At 42.9% G+C, this 18,482-nt stretch overlaps 1 protein-coding gene across 8 annotated transcripts in view; it reads left to right on the top strand.

Moving 5' to 3' along the window:
• Window positions 1-18,482, top strand: part of LOC139543582 (dymeclin-like) — a 138,249-nt gene that overhangs the window by 10,251 nt on the left and 109,516 nt on the right. For 7 of the 8 annotated variants that reach the window (XM_071349801.1, XM_071349802.1, XM_071349798.1 and 4 more), the window contains 4 exons: window positions 3,812-3,864; window positions 7,563-7,656; window positions 11,242-11,375; window positions 16,424-16,496. In XM_071349801.1, coding sequence (XP_071205902.1) covers window positions 3,812-3,864; window positions 7,563-7,656; window positions 11,242-11,375; window positions 16,424-16,496 — 354 coding nt within the window. Of the gene's footprint in view, window positions 1-3,811; window positions 3,865-7,562; window positions 7,657-11,241; window positions 11,376-16,423; window positions 16,497-18,482 lie in introns of those variants that run through there. The other variant, XM_071349803.1, reaches the window with a different exon arrangement.

The following is an 18,482-nucleotide window of genomic DNA, read 5'->3' as shown; positions in this document are numbered from 1 at the left end:
ATACCAGTGTCTGCCTGCCTGCCAGCTGAGAACTTTTTGCCTGTCTCCCCCTCCAAAGCATAGTCTACTGTAGCTTACTGATGTTACAAGCCTGATTCAGTAATTACGGAGAGATTTTTAATTAGAGAATGTTTATCACATTTCACGTTGAATGTCTTTGAATTTATGAGAGATGGGTTAATGTTGGACCAGAGCCAGCTAGCTTGTGTGTGAAGAGCGGCAACAGAATTAAAATAAAAACACGTATTACCTTTTTGTAGTCAATACATCCATAATTCCTTTATAGAAGCTGCTCCTCCATCGGTATAATTCTGTGGGCCTAATTCAGATAATGCATGTCATAACAACAAGATGACCAGCAAGGCTCAATATTAAGACGAGACATACAGTTGAAGTCGAAAGTTTACACTTAGGTTGGAGTCATTAAAACTCGTTTTTCAACCACTTCACAAATTTCTTATTAATTAACAAACTATAGTTTTGGCAAGTCGGTTAGGACATCTACTTTGTGCATGACACAAGTCATTTTCCCAACAATTCTTTACAGACAGATTATTTCACTTCTAATTCACTGTATCACAATTCCAGTGGGTCAGAAGTTTACATACACAAAATTGACTGTGCCTTTAAACAGCTTGGAAAATTCCAGAAAATGATGTCATGGCTTTAGAAGCTTCTGATAGGCTAATTGACATCATTTGAGTCAATTGGAGGTGTACCTGTGGATGTATTTCAAGGCCTACCTTCAAACGCAGTGCCTCTTTGCTTGACATCATGGGAAACTCAAAAGAAATCAGCCAATAACTCAGAAAAAAAATTGTAGACCTCCACAAGTCTGATTCATCCTTGGGAGCAATTTCCAAATGCCTGAAGGTACCACATTCATCTGTACAAACAATAGTACACAAGTATAAACACCATGGGACCACGCAGCCATCATACCGCTCAGAAAGGAGACGCGTTCTGTCTCCTAGAGATGAACATACTTTGGTGTGAAAAATGCAAACCAATCCCAGAACAACAGTAAAGGACCTTGTGAAGATGCTGGAGGAAACCGGTACAGAAGTATCTATATCCACAGTAAAACGAGTCCTTTATCGACATAACCTGAAAGGCTGCTCAGCAAGGAAGAAGCCACTGCTCCAAAACCGCCATATAAAAGCCAGACTACGGTTTGCATCTGCACATGGGGACAAAGATGGTACTTTTTGGAGAAATGTCCTCTGGTCTGATGAAACAAAGATATAACTGTTTGGCCATAGTGACCATCGTTATGTTTGGAGGAAAAAGGGGGAGGCTTGCAAGCCGAAGAACACCATCCCAACCGTGAAGAACGGGGGTGGCAGCATCATGTTGTGGGGGTGCTTTGCTGCAGGACGGACTGGTGCACTTCACAAAATGGATGGCATCATGAGGTAGGAAAATTACGTGGAAATAATGAAGCAACATCTCAAGACATCAGTCAGGAAGTTAAAGCTTGGTCGCAAATGGGTCTTCCAAATGGACAATGACCCCAAGCATACTTCCAAAGCTGTGGCAAAATGGCTGAAGGACAACAAAGTCAAGGTATTGGAGTGGACATCACAAAGCCCTGACCTCCTATATAACATTTGTGGGCAGAACTGAAAACGCGTGTGCGAGCAAGGAGGCCTACAAACCTGACTCAGTTACACAAGCTCTGTCAGGAGGAATGGGCCAAAATTCACCCAACTTATTGTGGGAAGCTTGTGGAAGGCTACCCAAAACGTTTGACCCAAGTTAAACAATTTAAAGACAGTGCTACCAAATACTAATTGAGTGTATGTAAACATTTGACCCACTGGGAATGTGATGAAAGAAATAAAAGCTGAAATAAATAATTCTCTCTACTATTATTCTGACATTTCACATTCTTAAAATGAAGTGGTGATCCTAACTGACCTAAGACAGGGAATTTTTACTAGGATTAAATGTTAGGAATTGTGAAAAACTGAGTTTAAATGTATTTGGCTAAGGTGTATGTAAATTTCCAACTTCAACTGTAGATATTAAGTTCTCTTTTCCGAGCCAAGTAAAACATTTTTTTTTCTGACAACTACAATAGAGATTTCAGTTGTCCGATTGGGCAAGTAAAAAATTCACCCAAGAATCACAATATCAAACAATTTCTCTGATCAGAATTGCATCAAGCAGTGCACAGCAGGGCAGTGCATGGTTGACATTGAGTAAATTGCCTATATTCCTATTTGATATAGCCCATTTCAATAAATTATGTTGTATTTACACGTCAAGAGAACAGTGTAGACAGAGCTAAGAGTCTCACCAAAGCAACGAAAAATATCCAGCCAGAAAAAGCTTTTTTCTCTTTCTCGAATGTCGGATGATCTGAGCCATTAGCCGAAGTCTGTTTTTATAGTGGACACTCCGGTGTCTTATTGTTATATTAGCCCAAATGTTATAGATTCTCACCATTTGATATAAATATTACTCTGCCTATTATTAAGCCACTTTTTCATCTTAATGCATGCTGGATTTATCCTCCCGTGCTATTTCAAACAATGAAAGCCTAGATCTCCGTTAGATTCATTCATTCAGTTTGTTCCAAACCAAACGACCAAAAGCCTAATCCTACTAATTGAAATATCGTAAAAGCATGAAGACAAATTTAAAGTTATTAAGTATTCGAGTAAAGTGTGAAGATATACCTAGGCTACTACACATCTCTTTCTTGCCAAGGCTCCACCAGAGTGGAATAGGCTGTTAGAAAAGATTTGGCTCCACTAAACATATTTTGTCATTGTCATTCTGTCATTTCGTCTCGTCCCTCCCGTAGCATGCGAGCTGTCCCTCCCGTAGCATGCGAGCTTGCGCTAGCAGTCTTTGTGTTGAACATTAAAAAAATAATAATTTGGGATGGCCGCTAGGGGCTGATAACATTGTCTATGGGCTGGCAAAGAAAATGATTTGTTCTTCACTCATTTCAGTCACCTTTCTGTCCGATGGTGTTTGACCTTTTTTGGGAGGGGGGAGAGACGCGACTTCAGCTTTCGGACATGTAAAAAATCTGTCCTACTTGTCCGTTAATGTCAAGCCCTGCCCAGCGCTTTAAGCCAAGTCGTCTCCTCCACCCTCTCTTGCTTTCTCGCAAAATTTCAGTCGCATCTCACACACTACACTTGTCTGTCCAATGCATGTAAATAGCTTGCCCGCTCCAGAGCAAGCTGCTCTAGCCGCAATGATTGGTGAAGGAATTTAATGTCGAGCTAAATGTAAAAAATTAATTGAACTCTATGGGCCCTGGTCAAAAGTAGTGCAAAACATTGGGGATAAGGTGCCATTTGGGACTCACACCGGGCTGCAAACCTTTAGTTCTAAAGGTTCCGGTTTATACACATCAGCTTGGAGTAATGTTCTAACCGACTTTATGATCAGATGTGACCGTAAATGTAGTTGACCTTAAGTTACAGTAACAGCTTGCTGAAATGGTAGGTGTTTTCTGTTTGTACAGTACAAGCTTATTGACATTAGTGAGGCACGTAAGAGGAGTGGGTGTTTTCAAGTGGTAGTTCTGGGAAACCGGAGTTAGCCAATGAGAGTTTTGAGACGTTTATAATTGTACTCTAATTCTGTTTCTATGAATGAGTGTGTTGTGACTATGCTAACTTAACAGTAGAGGTAGGTAGACTGATGATGACAACTTCTCATTTCAGAGAACTGTCCAGAGTTCCACAGTGCTGTGGTATTGAATTGACCAACGTTTTCTCGCTCTGTCTCTCTCTCGCTCTTTTGCTCTCTCTCTCTCGCTCTCTTGCTCATTCTCTCTCCTCTACAGTGTTAACTCCAAGCTGTTGGAAGAGGCAGTTATTCCCCTGGCCAAGATCCTGAGTACGTCTTATGTTTGTTGGTTTGAGTGTTATGCCTGCCTGCCTGACACATACATGCATACATGCATGCATGCATACATGCATGCATGCATACATACATCCATCACACACACACAGTACATTCCGAAAGTATTCAGACTAGAGGTCGACCGATTATGATTTTACAACGGCGATACCGATTATTGGAGGACCAAAAAAGGCCGATACCAATTAATCGGCCAATTTTTATATATATATTTGTAATAATGACAATTACAACAATACTGAATGAACACTTATTTTAACTTAATATAATACATCAATAAAGTCAATTTAGTCTCAAATAAATAATGAAACATGTTCAATTTGGTTTAAATAATGCAAAAACAGTGTTGGAGAAGAAAGTAAAAGTGTAATATGTGCCATGTAAGAAAGCTAAAGCTTAAGTTCGTTGCTCAGAACATGAGAACATATGAAAGCTGGTGGTTCCTTTTAACATGAGTCTTCAATATTCCCAGGTAAGAAGTTTTAGGTTGTAGTTATTATAGGACTATTTCTCTCTATACCATTTGTATTTCATATACCTTTGACTATTGGATGTTCTAAAAGGTACTTTAGTATTGCCAGCCTAATTTCGGGAGTTGATAGGCTTGAAGTCATAAACAGCGCAATGCTTGAAGCACAGCGAAGAGTTGCTGGCAAATGCAGGAAAGTGCTGTTTGAATGAATGCTTACGAGCCTGCTGCTGCCTACCACCGCTCAGTCAGACTGCTCTATCAAATCATAGACTTAATTATAATATAATAACACACAGAAATACGAGCCTTAGGTCATTAATATGGTCAAATCCGGAAACTATCATTTCGAGAACAAAACAGTGAAAACAGTGAAATACGGAACCGTTCCGTATTTTATCTAACGGGTGGCATCCATAAGTCTAAATATTGCTGTTACATTGCACAACCTTCAATTTTATGTCATAATTATGTAAAATTCAGGCAAATTAATTACGGTCTTTGTTAGGAAGAAATGGTCTTCACACAGTTCGCAACGAGCCAGGCGGCCCAAACTGCTGCATATACCCTGACTGCTTGCGCAGAACGCAAGAAAAGTGACACAATTTCCCTAGTTAAAATAAAATCATGTTAGCAGGCAACATTAACTAAATATGCAGGTTTAAAAATATATACCTGTGTATTGATTTTAAGAAAGGCATTGATGTTTATGGTTATGTACACATTGGTGCAACGACAGTGCTTTTTTTGCAAATGCGCTTTTTAAATCACCCATTTGGCGAAGTAGGCTGTGATTCAATGATAAATTAACAGGCACCGCATCGATTATATGCAAGGCAGGACAAGCTAGATAAACTAGTAATATCATCAACCATGTATAGTTAACTAGTGATTATGTTAAGATTGATTGTTTTTATAAGTTTAATGCTAGCTAGCACCTTACCTTGGCTCCTTGCTGCACTCGCATAACAGGTAGTCAGCCTGCCACGTAGTCTCCTCGTGGAATGCAATGTAATCGGCCATAATCGGTGTCCAAAAATGCCGATTACCAATTGTTATGAAAACATGAAATCGGTCCTAATTAATCGTCCGTTCCGATTAATCGGTCGACCTCTAATTCAGACACCTTGACTTTTCCACATTTTGTTATGTTACTGCCTTATTCTAAAATTAATGTTTTTTACCCCTCATCAATCTACACACAACACTCCATAATGACAAAGCAAAAAAAGGTTTTTTAGCAATCTTTGCAAACCTTTGCAAATGTAAACTGATTACAGCGATTACAGTCTTGAGTCTTCTTGGGTATGACTCTACAAGTTTGGCACACTTGTATTTGGGGAGTTCCTTTCATTCTTCTCTGCAGATCCTCTCAAGCTCTGTCAGGTTGGATGGGGAGCGTTTTCAGGTCTCTACAGAGATGTTAGATCGGGTTCAAGTCCAGGCTCTGGCTGTGCCACTCAAGGACATTCAGAGACTTGTCCCGAAGCCACTCCTGTGTTGTCTTGGCTGTGTGCTTAGGGTCGTTGTCCTGTTGGAAGGTGAACCTTTGCCTCAGTCTGAGGTCCTAGGCGCTCTGGAGCAGGTTTTCATCAAGGATCTCTCTGTACTTTACTCCATTCATCTTTCCCTCGATCCTGACTAGTCTCACAGTCCCTGCCGCTGAAAACCATCCCCACAGCATGATGCTGCCACCAGAATGCTTAACCGTAGGGATGGTGCCACGTTTCCTCCAGATGTGACGCTTGGCATTCAGGCCAAAGAGTTAAATCTTGGTTTCATCAGACCAGAGAATCTTGTTTCCATTGTGTTCTTGGGGACCTTCAATGCTGCAGAAATTTTTTGCTACCCTTCTCCAGATCTGCGCCTCGACACAATCCTGTCTTTGAGCTCTACGGACAATTCTTTCGACCTCATATGGCTTGGTTTTTGCTCTGACATGCACTGTCAACTGTGGGACCTTATGCAGACAGTTGTGTGCCTTTCCAAATCATGTCCAATCAATTAAATTTACCTCAGGTGGACTCCAATCAAGTTGAAGAAACATCTCAAGGATGATCAATGGAAACCGGATGAGCTCAATTTCGAGTCTCATAGCAAAGGGTCTGAATACTTATGTGAATAAGGTATTTCTGTTTTTATTTTTCATACTTTTCCAAGAATTTCTAAAAACCTGTTGTCGCTTTGTCTTTATGGGGTATTGTGTATAGATTGCTGAGGATTTGTTTTATTGTATCAATTTTAGAATAAGGCTGTAAAGGCCTAATTAGTGGAGTGCTGTGGAGATGGTTGTCCATCTATTCTGGAAGGTTCTCCCAGCGCCACAGAGGAACTCGACATGTCATACATGTCAATCCAGAGCATCCCATACATGCTCAATGGGTGACATGTCTGGTGCGTATCCATGCCATGGAACCGGGACATTTTCAGCTTACAGCTTACGTGCATTATCATGCTGAAACGTGAGGTGATGGCGGCGGATGAATGGCACAACAATGGACCTCAGGATCAGGATACCTTGTCACGGTATCTCTGTGCATTTAAATTGCCATTGATAAAATGAAATTGTGTTCGTTGTCTGTACCCATACCATAACCCCACCGCCACCATGGGGCACTCTGTTTACAACGTTGACATTAGCAAACCGCTTGCCCACACCACGCCTTACACGTGGTCTGCAGTTTTGAGGCCGGTTGGATGAATGGCAAAATTCTCTAAAATTACATTGGAGGTGGCTTATGGTAGCGATATTAACATTAAATTCTCTGGCAACTGCTCTGGTGGACATTCTTGCAGTCAGCATACCAATTGCACACTCCCTCAAAACCTATGACATCTGTGGTATTGTGTTGTGTGGCCTTTTATTGTCCCCCAGTACAAGGTGCACCTGAGTAATGATCATGCTGTGTAATTCGCTTTTTGATATGCTACAACTGTCAGGTGGATGGATTATCATGGCAAAGGAGAAATGCTTACTAACAGGAATACAAACATATTTGAGAGAATTAAGCTTCTTGTTCATATGGACCATTTCTGGGATCTTTAATTTCAGCTCATGAAACAGGACCAACACTTTACATGTTGTGTTTTATATTTCTGTTCAGTATAGATTATTGATGTAATGTGTGTCAGAATCACCAAGCAGTTCTTTTAAATACAGTGTACTGTGCCTTCCTCTCTCCTCTCCGGTCTGTCCCTCCTACAGTTGAGAACAATCCCAGAACAGGGAATTTTGGAGCCCTCGTGAGAATATTCCTGGGAAGAACCAAAGAGTTGAAAATATCCACAGAATGCCAAGAGTGAGTACAATGTGTAAAACCAAGTAACAAGTGATGTTCCAAGAACAAGTGATGGGATGGGAATCGGTGATCTAAATTGAGTAGTTCAATAATAAATAGACCTTGGATGCTTATGTTTAAATCAATGACCGGGATGAAATGGTCATGTAGGCTTAGAGTTTGGGACTATGACATGGATAGTATGTGTGTGTGCTGTACTCATGATTTAGTGGTAATGCTGTAGCAGAACCATTGACTTTTTACATTTCCCATGGGAATTCACCAAAAGGTAGAGTTTGGCCTGTGTTGGTGACAAACCCAACCGCACTCTGGATGGGAGATCCAACTCATCCAAGTTGAAATCCAGACGATCTGATAAGTGTTTCATTCAGAAACCTGAGGGTGGAGTGAGTTAGTCAGTTATCCCTCCCTATTCCTCTCTACAATCTGGTTTTCCGTTTTTACCCACATAATTGGAGGCGTATTTGCGTTGTGCTGTGATTCGCTCTGGTCATGAACACTATGGGATTTTGTCACCGTAGTTGGATTGGAAGTGGCCATGCGGTCTAATGATACCCGTGAGAGATCCCGCTTATGGTCACTTGTAAGAGAAGAGGAGCAGCTGTCAGACCTCTAAGGCAAGAGACACACCAGCGGTTCTCAGACACCAGCTGTCAGACTTCCAGTAAGTAAGAGACATCAACTAAAACTTCATAGTAATTAGTGGAATAGGGGCGGCTCTAAGTTTACCAGCTAGATCTGGTGGACCAGATGTGTGCGGTGGTGGAAAGGTGTCTGCATGGGAAAACTCTGTCGAAGAAAAACATTAAAACATAGAAAATGACAAAATGTGAAGATATTGATGTTTGTGTGAACTGCAAGGCTACGCTGGTTCTCATAGAACTGTGCAGGTCATGCCACTCGTAAAATGGTGGGTGTCCTCACAAGGCTTCACATACAATCTTGCTACAGTTACAATGGAAGCTAGTAGTAACTCCCAAAATAAAGGAAACACCATAACGTGTCTTAATAGGGCGTTGGGCCACCACGAACTGTCAGAACAACTTCAATACTTCCTGGCATAGATTCGACTGGAACTCTAGAACTCTATTGGAGGGAGGCGACACCATTCTTCCACGAGAATTTCCATGTTTTGGGGGTGGAAAACGCTGTTTAAGTCACTGCTCCGGGAATTTCCCATAAGTGTTCAATTGGATTGAGATCTGGTGACTGAGACACACACACACCCGGGTTCGATACTGCGACCAAAACATTCTCATTTGATGTCATTTGACTTGGCGGTGCGACACACTTTTTAAAAATTGGTCGCAAGGGTTGCCAGTGGAAAAATGTACCTGGTCACGTTAGTTTTTGGTTCACAATTTGCTTATTTTTGTATTATATTGATTTATTTAAACAGTATTGCCCAAAAGTAAACCAACTTTCTGAAGAGCCAACAACAGCATGGGAATGCCCCTGTCTGTGTGTGTCAGGACTCCACATAGCCTACAGGGTTGCCCGCTGGCCCGGGGAGGTTTTAGGAACCCCAGTCAATCATCCAAGCTGGCCACTGACAAATATTATGATAATTGTATTTTTAATCTAGGCTATATAATTGATTAAAAAAGATGTTAGTTCATTATGTTGATTTATTTATCACGTGTGCTGCACACATATAGCCTATAGGTAATCTACCTGGCAGAGAGAGCACACAGCTCTCAAACAACTGCTTGGAGCAGCTTAACGAAGACTGACAGCGGTAGGGGTAGAAAGGTGGTAGGAAAGATGTTCCAAGTTATGATATCTACCAGTAAATGCTAAGGCAAGAATGGGTACGCAAAGTAACTACAAAGTAGCATATGCCTACATGGCAGAATAATAATAATTTGCATCAATCCAGTGGCAATTGCTTTTGAAAACTCCATGTGTGCTACAGAAACACCACTAGCCAAACACAACTGTCTGGCTGGTGTGCACCTGAATTAAAGGATAACTACAAGGTCCCCCCCCCCCCCCAGACTTAAAAAATGGTCCCCTGATGTGGTTGAAGCATTGTTGTGGATTTAGAACGTCCAGTTTTGTTTTTCCGATTTAGAAAGTGTGATTTTTGAGAATGAAAACCGGGAAAAAATGGTGGATTATGCCCTCTAGAAGATTTAGGAGAAAATAACACATGTCACTGCACTAAGTCTATTTTCTTTGCTGTTACAGTAAATCTATCCAAATCAATGTTAGAACACAATGACATGCTAATTTAAAGATGGCTAGTCATAATTAGCCTGCTTCTGTATGGAATGCAGGCGCATTATGGGACTCGGGCCAGGTCATTATCAAATGTTTTTTTAAATGGGTCTACCAAATCATGTGCTGGTTTCACCAACTGAACAAGTTGGTAGCACTGGTAGAACAAGTTAGTGGTGAACCCTGCACACACACACTTGTATCCACATATGCTCCTTTGAGACCCCTCTTCCAAAGTCACTGAGATCTCTTCTTCTAGCCATGGTAGCCAAAATAATGGGCAACTGGGCATTTTTATACATGACCATGATGGGATGTTAATTGCTTAATTAACTCAGGAACCCTAACTCTGTGGAAGCATCTGCTTTCAATATAATGGTTTAATTTCTTTTATTTTGGGCAGTTACCTGTATTACTTTGGTCATAATATTGGCTTGAACGTGTATTTATGCGAGTGTTGGTGTGCTTACTTAAAAGTAATGCAGTTGCTTTGGTCATGTATTGGCTTGATTATAAGTGTTGGTTAATGTGCTGGTTAGTGTGCTTACATGAACTGTTGGGACATGCCTTTGGTCATAATATTGGCTTGTATGTGTGTTTTTATGTTAGTGTTGATTGGTGGGCTTAAATGAACTGGTGGTACATGTGTGTGACCAGAAATCCGAGGCTCATCCTTCCTTCCTGTCATGGCTGTTGTGACTGTCACTGTGAGAGGCTGCTCTTTTCCTCAGTGGTAGTCAAGGCTGCTGCCACGTCTCCATAGCGGATGTGTCGCAAGTCGCGACTGTTGTCACAACTGTTGTCACCTGCTGTGACTTGTTTTTGTGAGTGTTGGCTTTGTTGGTGTTCTTATATGACCTGGTGAACACCAGAGATCAGAGCAGAGGCTGGTCCATCCTTCCCGGCTGTGGTAACGGTCTGACTGTGAGAATAGACAATTAGTCAAGGCTACTGCGTGTGTCTCTATAGCGGATGTGTCACCAGTCGTAACTGCTGTCTCCCTGAAGGGGCCAGTCAGTCTGAGGACAAGCCAAGGGGCCACAGGACATCTCTATGTCACAGGATGTCCGCTGTCTGTCGCCTTGACAAGGCCACCTAGCCACCAGTTTTTATAGCAGGGTTGTTTACTATGTCCACAGTGCCCCTCAACCCCTCCCCCCAGTCTATAGATAGTGGTACTAATGCGATATCCAACCAAATCAGTTTACGTTAACAATGAGCATATTTGACACACTGGAATGAAAGTGCCTGATGTTCATGTTTAGTATTTGTGTTTATTACAATGCCTAGATTGGTCTTGATAAAGGAGAAATGCACATCTCAACCAGTGAATAATCTTCATCTTCTTTTCCCCCCACTTTCCAGTCAGCTGTTCATCTGGCAGGCCCACAATACTTTGTTCATGATTCGCTGCCTTCTCAAAGTCTTCATCAGGGAGATGACGGAGGAGGAGCTGCACTTACAGCTCTCCTACCAGGAGAGGGTGCCAGGCTCCTGTGGTGAGTGAGAGAAATCCCTTCATCCCTCGCATTCAGACCTGTATTCCGTTATCCATCCCTCCACGCGTGCACACGCACACACGCACACGTCCCTCCACCTCCGCATCCATCCCCCTTTTCAATACTGAAGCACAGCCAGGACAGTGTGTCATTGCAGACGGGAGAGTGGAAGAGAGCGGTTAGTGTGGGAATTGGGAAATGTTTCTCTCTATAGTAAAACCAGTGAGGAAAAGGGTAAACGTCTTGATCAAGTAAAAGATTAGGAATTGATGTGAGTCACTCTGAGGTAAATGGTGAATTTCACAGAACACATACAGAGACTGACGATGTCTTAGACATACAGTCTGAAGCACAGGAGGCTGGTGAGGGGAGGACGGCTCATAATAATGGCTGGAATGGAATGGTATCAAACACATGGAAACCACGTGTTTGTGTTCGATACCGTTCCATTTATTTCCTCCACAATTTAAGTTGCCACCAGCCCCCTTTGGTCTGAAGGTGCCACACAGTGATCTGCGGTTATTATGGCTGGCTTTTTCTTTCATTTATCCCCTTGCCAGTAAGAGTAAATTTTCCTCAAAGCCTATGAGCAATTTACGCTGATCACATATCCTAGTTAACCATCTGAGTGGATTTAGTCTGACGTGATGGTGAGGAAATCATCCTGTATAGTGGGAAATGTTTTGCTTTTCAGTAAAACCAAGGAGAGAAATGGGTAAACATCCTAGTTTGTATAGTGAATTATTGGGAAATTACATAGTGTGTTTTACTTTGACCTATGAAAGAGAAAACATTTGCACAGAGTACACACACACACACCAGGGTTTCCGTTAGGAAAATGTGGTGCTGTACAACATGACCTGAAATATTTTAATTTACCGGTCATTTGAGAAATGTACCAGACCCATATGCATTATGTAACCCATTTGGGCGTCCAACCACAGTGCTCAGAATGACAGAAATCACATTTGGATGATGGTAATTCATCTTAATTATGGTAAATTCATCTTAATTATGGTAAATTCATCTTAACAGAACATGGAATGACGCAGCCAATAAAACATCATTTTCAAACATTTGCCAAAACTCTGTTCTAAACAGCGCACCTGATGAGAGCGGTTCCATATGTATCAAAATCTCCATTCAAAAACTTAGAAAGAGGCGGAATCTAAAGGTGCATCAACAAGGACGGGTTGCTAATATGACTAGGATTTGGGCTTCTGGTCGAAAGAAAGTGGATATGAAAAGTCTTTCATAAATTTGCCAAAGTTATGTAATTACTCCCGTCCATACAGAAATATATCAAATCAGTCAAATACTTCACCAGAAAGCGTCATTTAGTGACAGCGGAATCAAGGATCTAGATTTTATTTTCTATCGTTTTTGTTGTTGTTGCTCGTTTCAAACCACAAGCTCGTAGGCCTGTGCCTATTTGGGAGGCCCGTAATTTGGGCAGAGCAAGTGGCAATAGACCTAGCTGAATACTGAGTTGTGGCTGTCAGTGAAAAGCATCTACAATATGTGTGAAGATGATGTGTCTTTGAGTATAATTTAAAATGTTGAGACAAGAAGAAGGGTAGGGGTGTGTGACGAAGATATAGGCAAGTCTCTCTCCAGGAAGGACTCAGCTCTCCCGCCAATTCTTGCGCATTCATTGTTTAATTGTGTGAATTGTTTGCCCTTTGATAGTTTAATTTTTTTAAATTCCCTGTTACATATGTCACCAGTAGTAAATGTAGGTAATACGGAATTGATAAATAGAGTAGTCCAAGACGTATAGAAAGGGAGGTAGACACGCTGAGTGGAGAGATGAATGCAATTGAAAGAACCTTAATTGATCATATTTTCTGCAGTTTTTATTTGTTGGCTTTACGTGTTTTGTTTTAGTTGACAATGGAAGTTCTAGGCCTACTACTGCATTAGCCTATAGACTGAGTTCAAAGCGCTCATTTCTTTAGCCGCCAATGGGTCGCAGTGTATCAATGTGTCCATATGGCAGAGGCTGGTGCTCACATTTAGTTTAATTTAAACTTTTAGATTATTACCATTTTAATTCCGATTTTTATGATTTACCATGTGACAATGATTTTGACAAACACAAACGTTATTATTGAAATTACACTGTTCCACAAATGCGCAAATGAAAATCATAACTGGCACGCAGATCGGTAGAAATGGTAGGATAAATTATTAGCTCCCCCAAACTTGAAATTAACACACCGCCTATGAAGTCTTTATAAAATAATTGCCTCCTCTTTTCCATGGTCGGATTTGCCTATAGGCTACTTTGAAGCAAAGTATGACATATCTCATAATATGAAGTAAAGCTTTCAGGTTTCAAACAATTAAGTAGGACCTATGTTTTCAAAATGCGTACTGCCTCCAGCTCACATTGTGAAGTGCCGGTGACAAGCTGATAGCCTGTTGCCCGCACTTGAATGATGAATGGAGGCATGCTTCAATTAGGTTACCAGTTGACAAATAAAAATAGTAGGCCTAGCTATTTTCAATCGTGGCCATGAAAACAGTTTAACACGATTGCATTTAGAATGCTTGCACATGAATGGGCTTATAAAAGTATGTTTTTCTTCAGCAGCAACCTGCTGAGGAGCTGCAGGAGAAATCCCGCTCGAAATAGGCTCTTTATGCTGTACGCGTGTGATAGCTGTGTTGATAAATAAGATGGGGCTACTTGATGACTAACAAAGATACACAACCGCCAATTTAACCTGTAGACGACAAGCATGATGGTCAAATGTATTTGCCTCCTAATATTTCCATCAATGAATAGAAAGCATTATTTTGCAATTACATTTTTTTTCTCCCGGTCATTTTGGCCGGCAGCAGTTTTATTTATCGGCTTTTCATTTTTCTTATCGTCCGATAGCCAGCTAATGGAAACCCTAATGTAGAGACTGATGTCTAAATCAAACACACTCTGAAGCTGCCACGCCACACACTTAAGCCTATGTGAACTGCGGTTCCTTCATTCATCCCTTTGCCAGTTCAGTCACTCCATTTCCTCATCTGGTATTGTCTTCAGTGGCTGCTGGGTAGGTCACCCTTCCAGAGAGAGGGGGAGGGAGATACGGTGGGGGGGGGGGGACATGTGGAAAAACGGCATCACATCCCATCATCGGAGTTAATATCGGCTCTGTAGTCTAGATTGGGTTCCCATTTAAGCCCTTGGCTCCCAAGGGTTGGACTGACGTTGGTGGGAAAAGCTGGGGAAGGGAAGAGAGGGGGGACATTAGTGGGAAGAAAAGAGAGGGAGGAAGGGAGGGACGTTAGTGAGAATAGAAAAGATGGGGATGTTAGTAGGACGAAGAGAGAGATAGAGAGGAGGGCTGGAAACGCTTAATTGGAAGTTGTTGGAGACGGAGGAGGAGATGGTGCCAACAGGCTGTCTTCACCCTCCACTGTCTCTCTTTCAATCCTTCTCTCTCCCTGGAGGGGAAGGGGAGGGAGGGAGAGTGGGGAAGGGTGGGAGAAAATGGCGAGAGGGATGGAAGAAGGAAGCGAGAGAGAGAGAGAGGAGAGAGGGATTTCAATGGCGTATTGCTAGGGGTTGCAGAAACCAAAACTGAGACAGAGCAGAGCAGTTGTTTTTATTCTTGTGATTTTATGTTGTTTCTCTGTTGGTGTTCACAGATTGATACTGTAAATGTGTAGACAGGGAATAGTCTTTTAGTCACAGGAGATTGAACGTGGAGAGAGTAACGTTGAACATGTATAATGCATTATAATAGCGTTTGGTACTTGTGTCCATTTACAAGACCCATTTGAAGTGTAAAGATATCAAAACATATAATATATAGCATAGATATACAGCATAGAGTGTGTGATATCCAGGATCCTCTGTATTCAACCCTGTTAGGTTAATAACACTGTATGAACATTTGGCATGATAAAATGATGTACAAGAGATGTTTCATCCATGTTGGCTTTGCCAATGAACATAGGCTAGTCTAGTGTATATACACTCACTTACTAGGTACACCACCCAGTTCACAAAAATGGATCGCTCCCAAAGACAGTCACGTGGCCGTGGCTTGCTATATAAAGCAGGCCGACCGGCATCGAGACATTCAGTTACTGTTTGATTGAAAGTTAGAATAGTCAAAAGGAGGGACCTAAGTAACTTTGAGAGAGGTGTGATCGCCGTTGCCAGACGCACCGGATCCAATATCTCAGAAACTGCTGATCTCCTGGGCTTTTCACGCACGACAATGTCTAGGGTTTACCGAGAATGGTGCGACAAACCAAAAACACATCCAGTCAATGGTATTCCTGTGGGCGAAAGTAGCTCGTTGATGAGAGAGGTCAAAGGAGAATGGAAAGAAGCGTGCAGGCCACAAACGGACAAATAACAGCGCAGTACAACAGTGACGTGCTGAACGGGATCTCGGAACGTGCAACTCGTCGATCCTTGTTACGAATGGGCTATTGCAGCAGTCGACCAGACCGGGTTCCACTCGTATCAGTTAAAAACAAGAAGTGGCTCCAGTGGGCTCGCAATCACAAACACTGGGCTGTTGAGATGTGGAAAAGCATCGCCTGGTCCGGAGCGAATCACGCTTCCTGTTGCGTCATGCTGATGGCAGAGTCAGGATATGGCATTCACAGCTTGAGTCCATGGACCAATCCCACCTGGTGGTGTGACCAACATCCCTGTGGAACGTTTCTGACTTGTAGAATCCATGTCCGGAAGAATTCAGGCTGCTCTGGAGGCAAATGGGAGTCCGACACAGTACTAGATGGGTGTACCTAATAAACTGGCCACTTAGTGTATATTTAATCAGTATCAAGGCTATGTGTTCTGTGGAGCCTTCCCACTGTGCCTTGTGTTCTTCTTATGTGTTTCTGTTTGCCTGTCAGCTTGGGTTGCACTCACCACAGCTTCCCATTGAACCCAAATGGACACAGTGGTCTTTTTACTGTGGTAAGGGAGTGAATATAGCTACTGGCTGATCTAATTGAAACTGGGGTGAAAGCAGAAACAGGCTAGGTAATTGGCTTAACCCCGGTCTCTCTCTCGCTCTCTCCAGACACAGGGAGCGAGGTACTGCTGGAAGAGCTGATGTGTAACCTCGTACACCTGGTGGTGGAGGTTCCCCTGCTGTGAGTATACCTCTCCTGGGTTGATGGGGTAAGATGGTTAGTCGGAATGGCATAGAAGGAGGGGAGCAGAGTGAGGTGTGGTGAGTCTGGACCGCCTGTGACGACCTCCACGTGCTTTAATGAGTACACGGACAGTGGCAAGTGGAAGGCCAGCTCTACACACTACAGCTTCTCTGCACCTACTATATCATCAGTTAGACTCGTAGCATTTTATACCTCTCCCTTTTTCATATAAAACCTGACACCATAATCTGGTCCTAATGGCACTGTCTGTTGAAGTATCAGTGGTGGCTTTGGACCCCAGACAGGGGCAGATGGGGGTAGACCGAGGTAATATGATCCTGTGTTCTGCCCCATCTCATTGAGCTCCACTGTGAATGCACAAGGTCCTCTGGTGTCACACCAAGGACACCGTCTTTTGTTTTTGTCTTTCTAGTCACCTACTCATCTTGCATCTCTGACTGTTTGCCAGCCTCTCTCTCTCTCTCTCTCTTTGTGTGCCAGCCGACTTTTCTATCATTTTCTTTCTGTCTCGGATAGAATAGAGGTCTCTGGCAGAGGTTCAGAGGCAGAGGGTCACTGGATCTCTGTGTTCCCATTGCAGTGCGGTCTCATGGTCCATCTGCTGGGGTGGACACACTCCCTCTCTCACTCACACACACAGTGAGGCGGTTGAGAGAAACTGAGGGTTAGGTAGGGAGGGTCAAAGGGAGAGGCAGGCGGTAAGGGGAGAGGAGCCCCTTGGATGGCTGGATTACAGCCCCCTGTTTGGGGGTGGGACATGCAGCCACTGCCCTAGGGAGGGAGCATGGTGAGCGAATGGTCAGTGTGTATCTTCAACGGCATTCCAAATAGCACCCTATTCCTTATATAGTTCACTACTTTTGACCTGAGCCTTACGTCTTTGCTGTGCTGATTGGGCATCTCGCTCCGGCTCAGGGGCTTCGTTGGGTTCTGTGGCGCCGGGCTGGTCGTGGTGAGTCGGCCCGGCATTGCCGGCGGCGCCGGTGTACATTTCAAAGGCATTTCTCCGCTTACGCCTCTGTCTTCGCTTTTGTGCTTTCCCAACACGCAGCGGTGTGTGTGCGCGCACATGCCTGCGTCTGTATGTGTCTTTGTGTGTAAGCTCATCAAACAGTCAGCAGGACACTCATTTCTATGTCTATTCCTATTGCCTTTTAGTTTTTCATGGTCGACATTTCTATGACTTTTTATTTAGGCCTGGCTACATTATTTAGCCTTAGCCATGCCATTCACTTCTGAAGGTCTGTCAATGTGCCTGTGCTGAAAGCACGAGTCTCCTCCTTTTGTGTGTGTCGTGAGTATGTCCGTGCTCCAGGCCGAGACTGCCTCCCTCCCTCACACTCAATACAAAAGCATTCGGCATGGCGATCTCCATGTCCCATGGAGTGTTCTCAGGATTTCCTTGTCCTCCGTTCCTCCTCCATGTGTCCGTCATGCCTAGAACCTATGAACCGCGATGATGATGCTGAGGATAGTGATTGAGGAGTGCATGGCGGTAACCTTACTCTGAGTGGGAACACACTCATACACACTTTGCTATGCAAGTGTCTCATTCAATTCTTCTTGTAGTAACTCGATCAAAGACAAAAAGGAGGACTGACGGATGTTATTACTCTTGTTTACATGAGAGCCATTCCGAGGCAAAGGTTGGTTGAGGTTTGAAAGAAATGATTGACGGGGGTTTGAAACAAACACATCTCTCCGTCTCTGTTCAGCAATTCATTCCCTTCATTGTTTTGAAGCTTCACAACGTCCTTGTTTCCCCCCCCCCCTTTTCGCTTTGTTACCGTCGGCCCGTTTCCTATCTACGTGCTCCGAGTAGAGAGGAGAGGGACAGAAAGCCCGCCTTTTTGGTAGAATTCAAGAGTGTATCCCATTTTTTTTTTTTAACATTTCAAGAATGTTTAGACAAATATTTTGAGAGTTGACCAGTGATGGACTGCAGCAATCAATATAGGATGG

Source organism: Salvelinus alpinus, chromosome 18 (genome assembly GCF_045679555.1).
Source record: "Salvelinus alpinus chromosome 18, SLU_Salpinus.1, whole genome shotgun sequence".
NCBI classification, from domain to species: Eukaryota; Metazoa; Chordata; class Actinopteri; order Salmoniformes; family Salmonidae; genus Salvelinus; species Salvelinus alpinus.
Note: the sequence above shows the minus strand (reverse complement) of the source record. Positions and strands in the feature narration are given on the sequence as shown.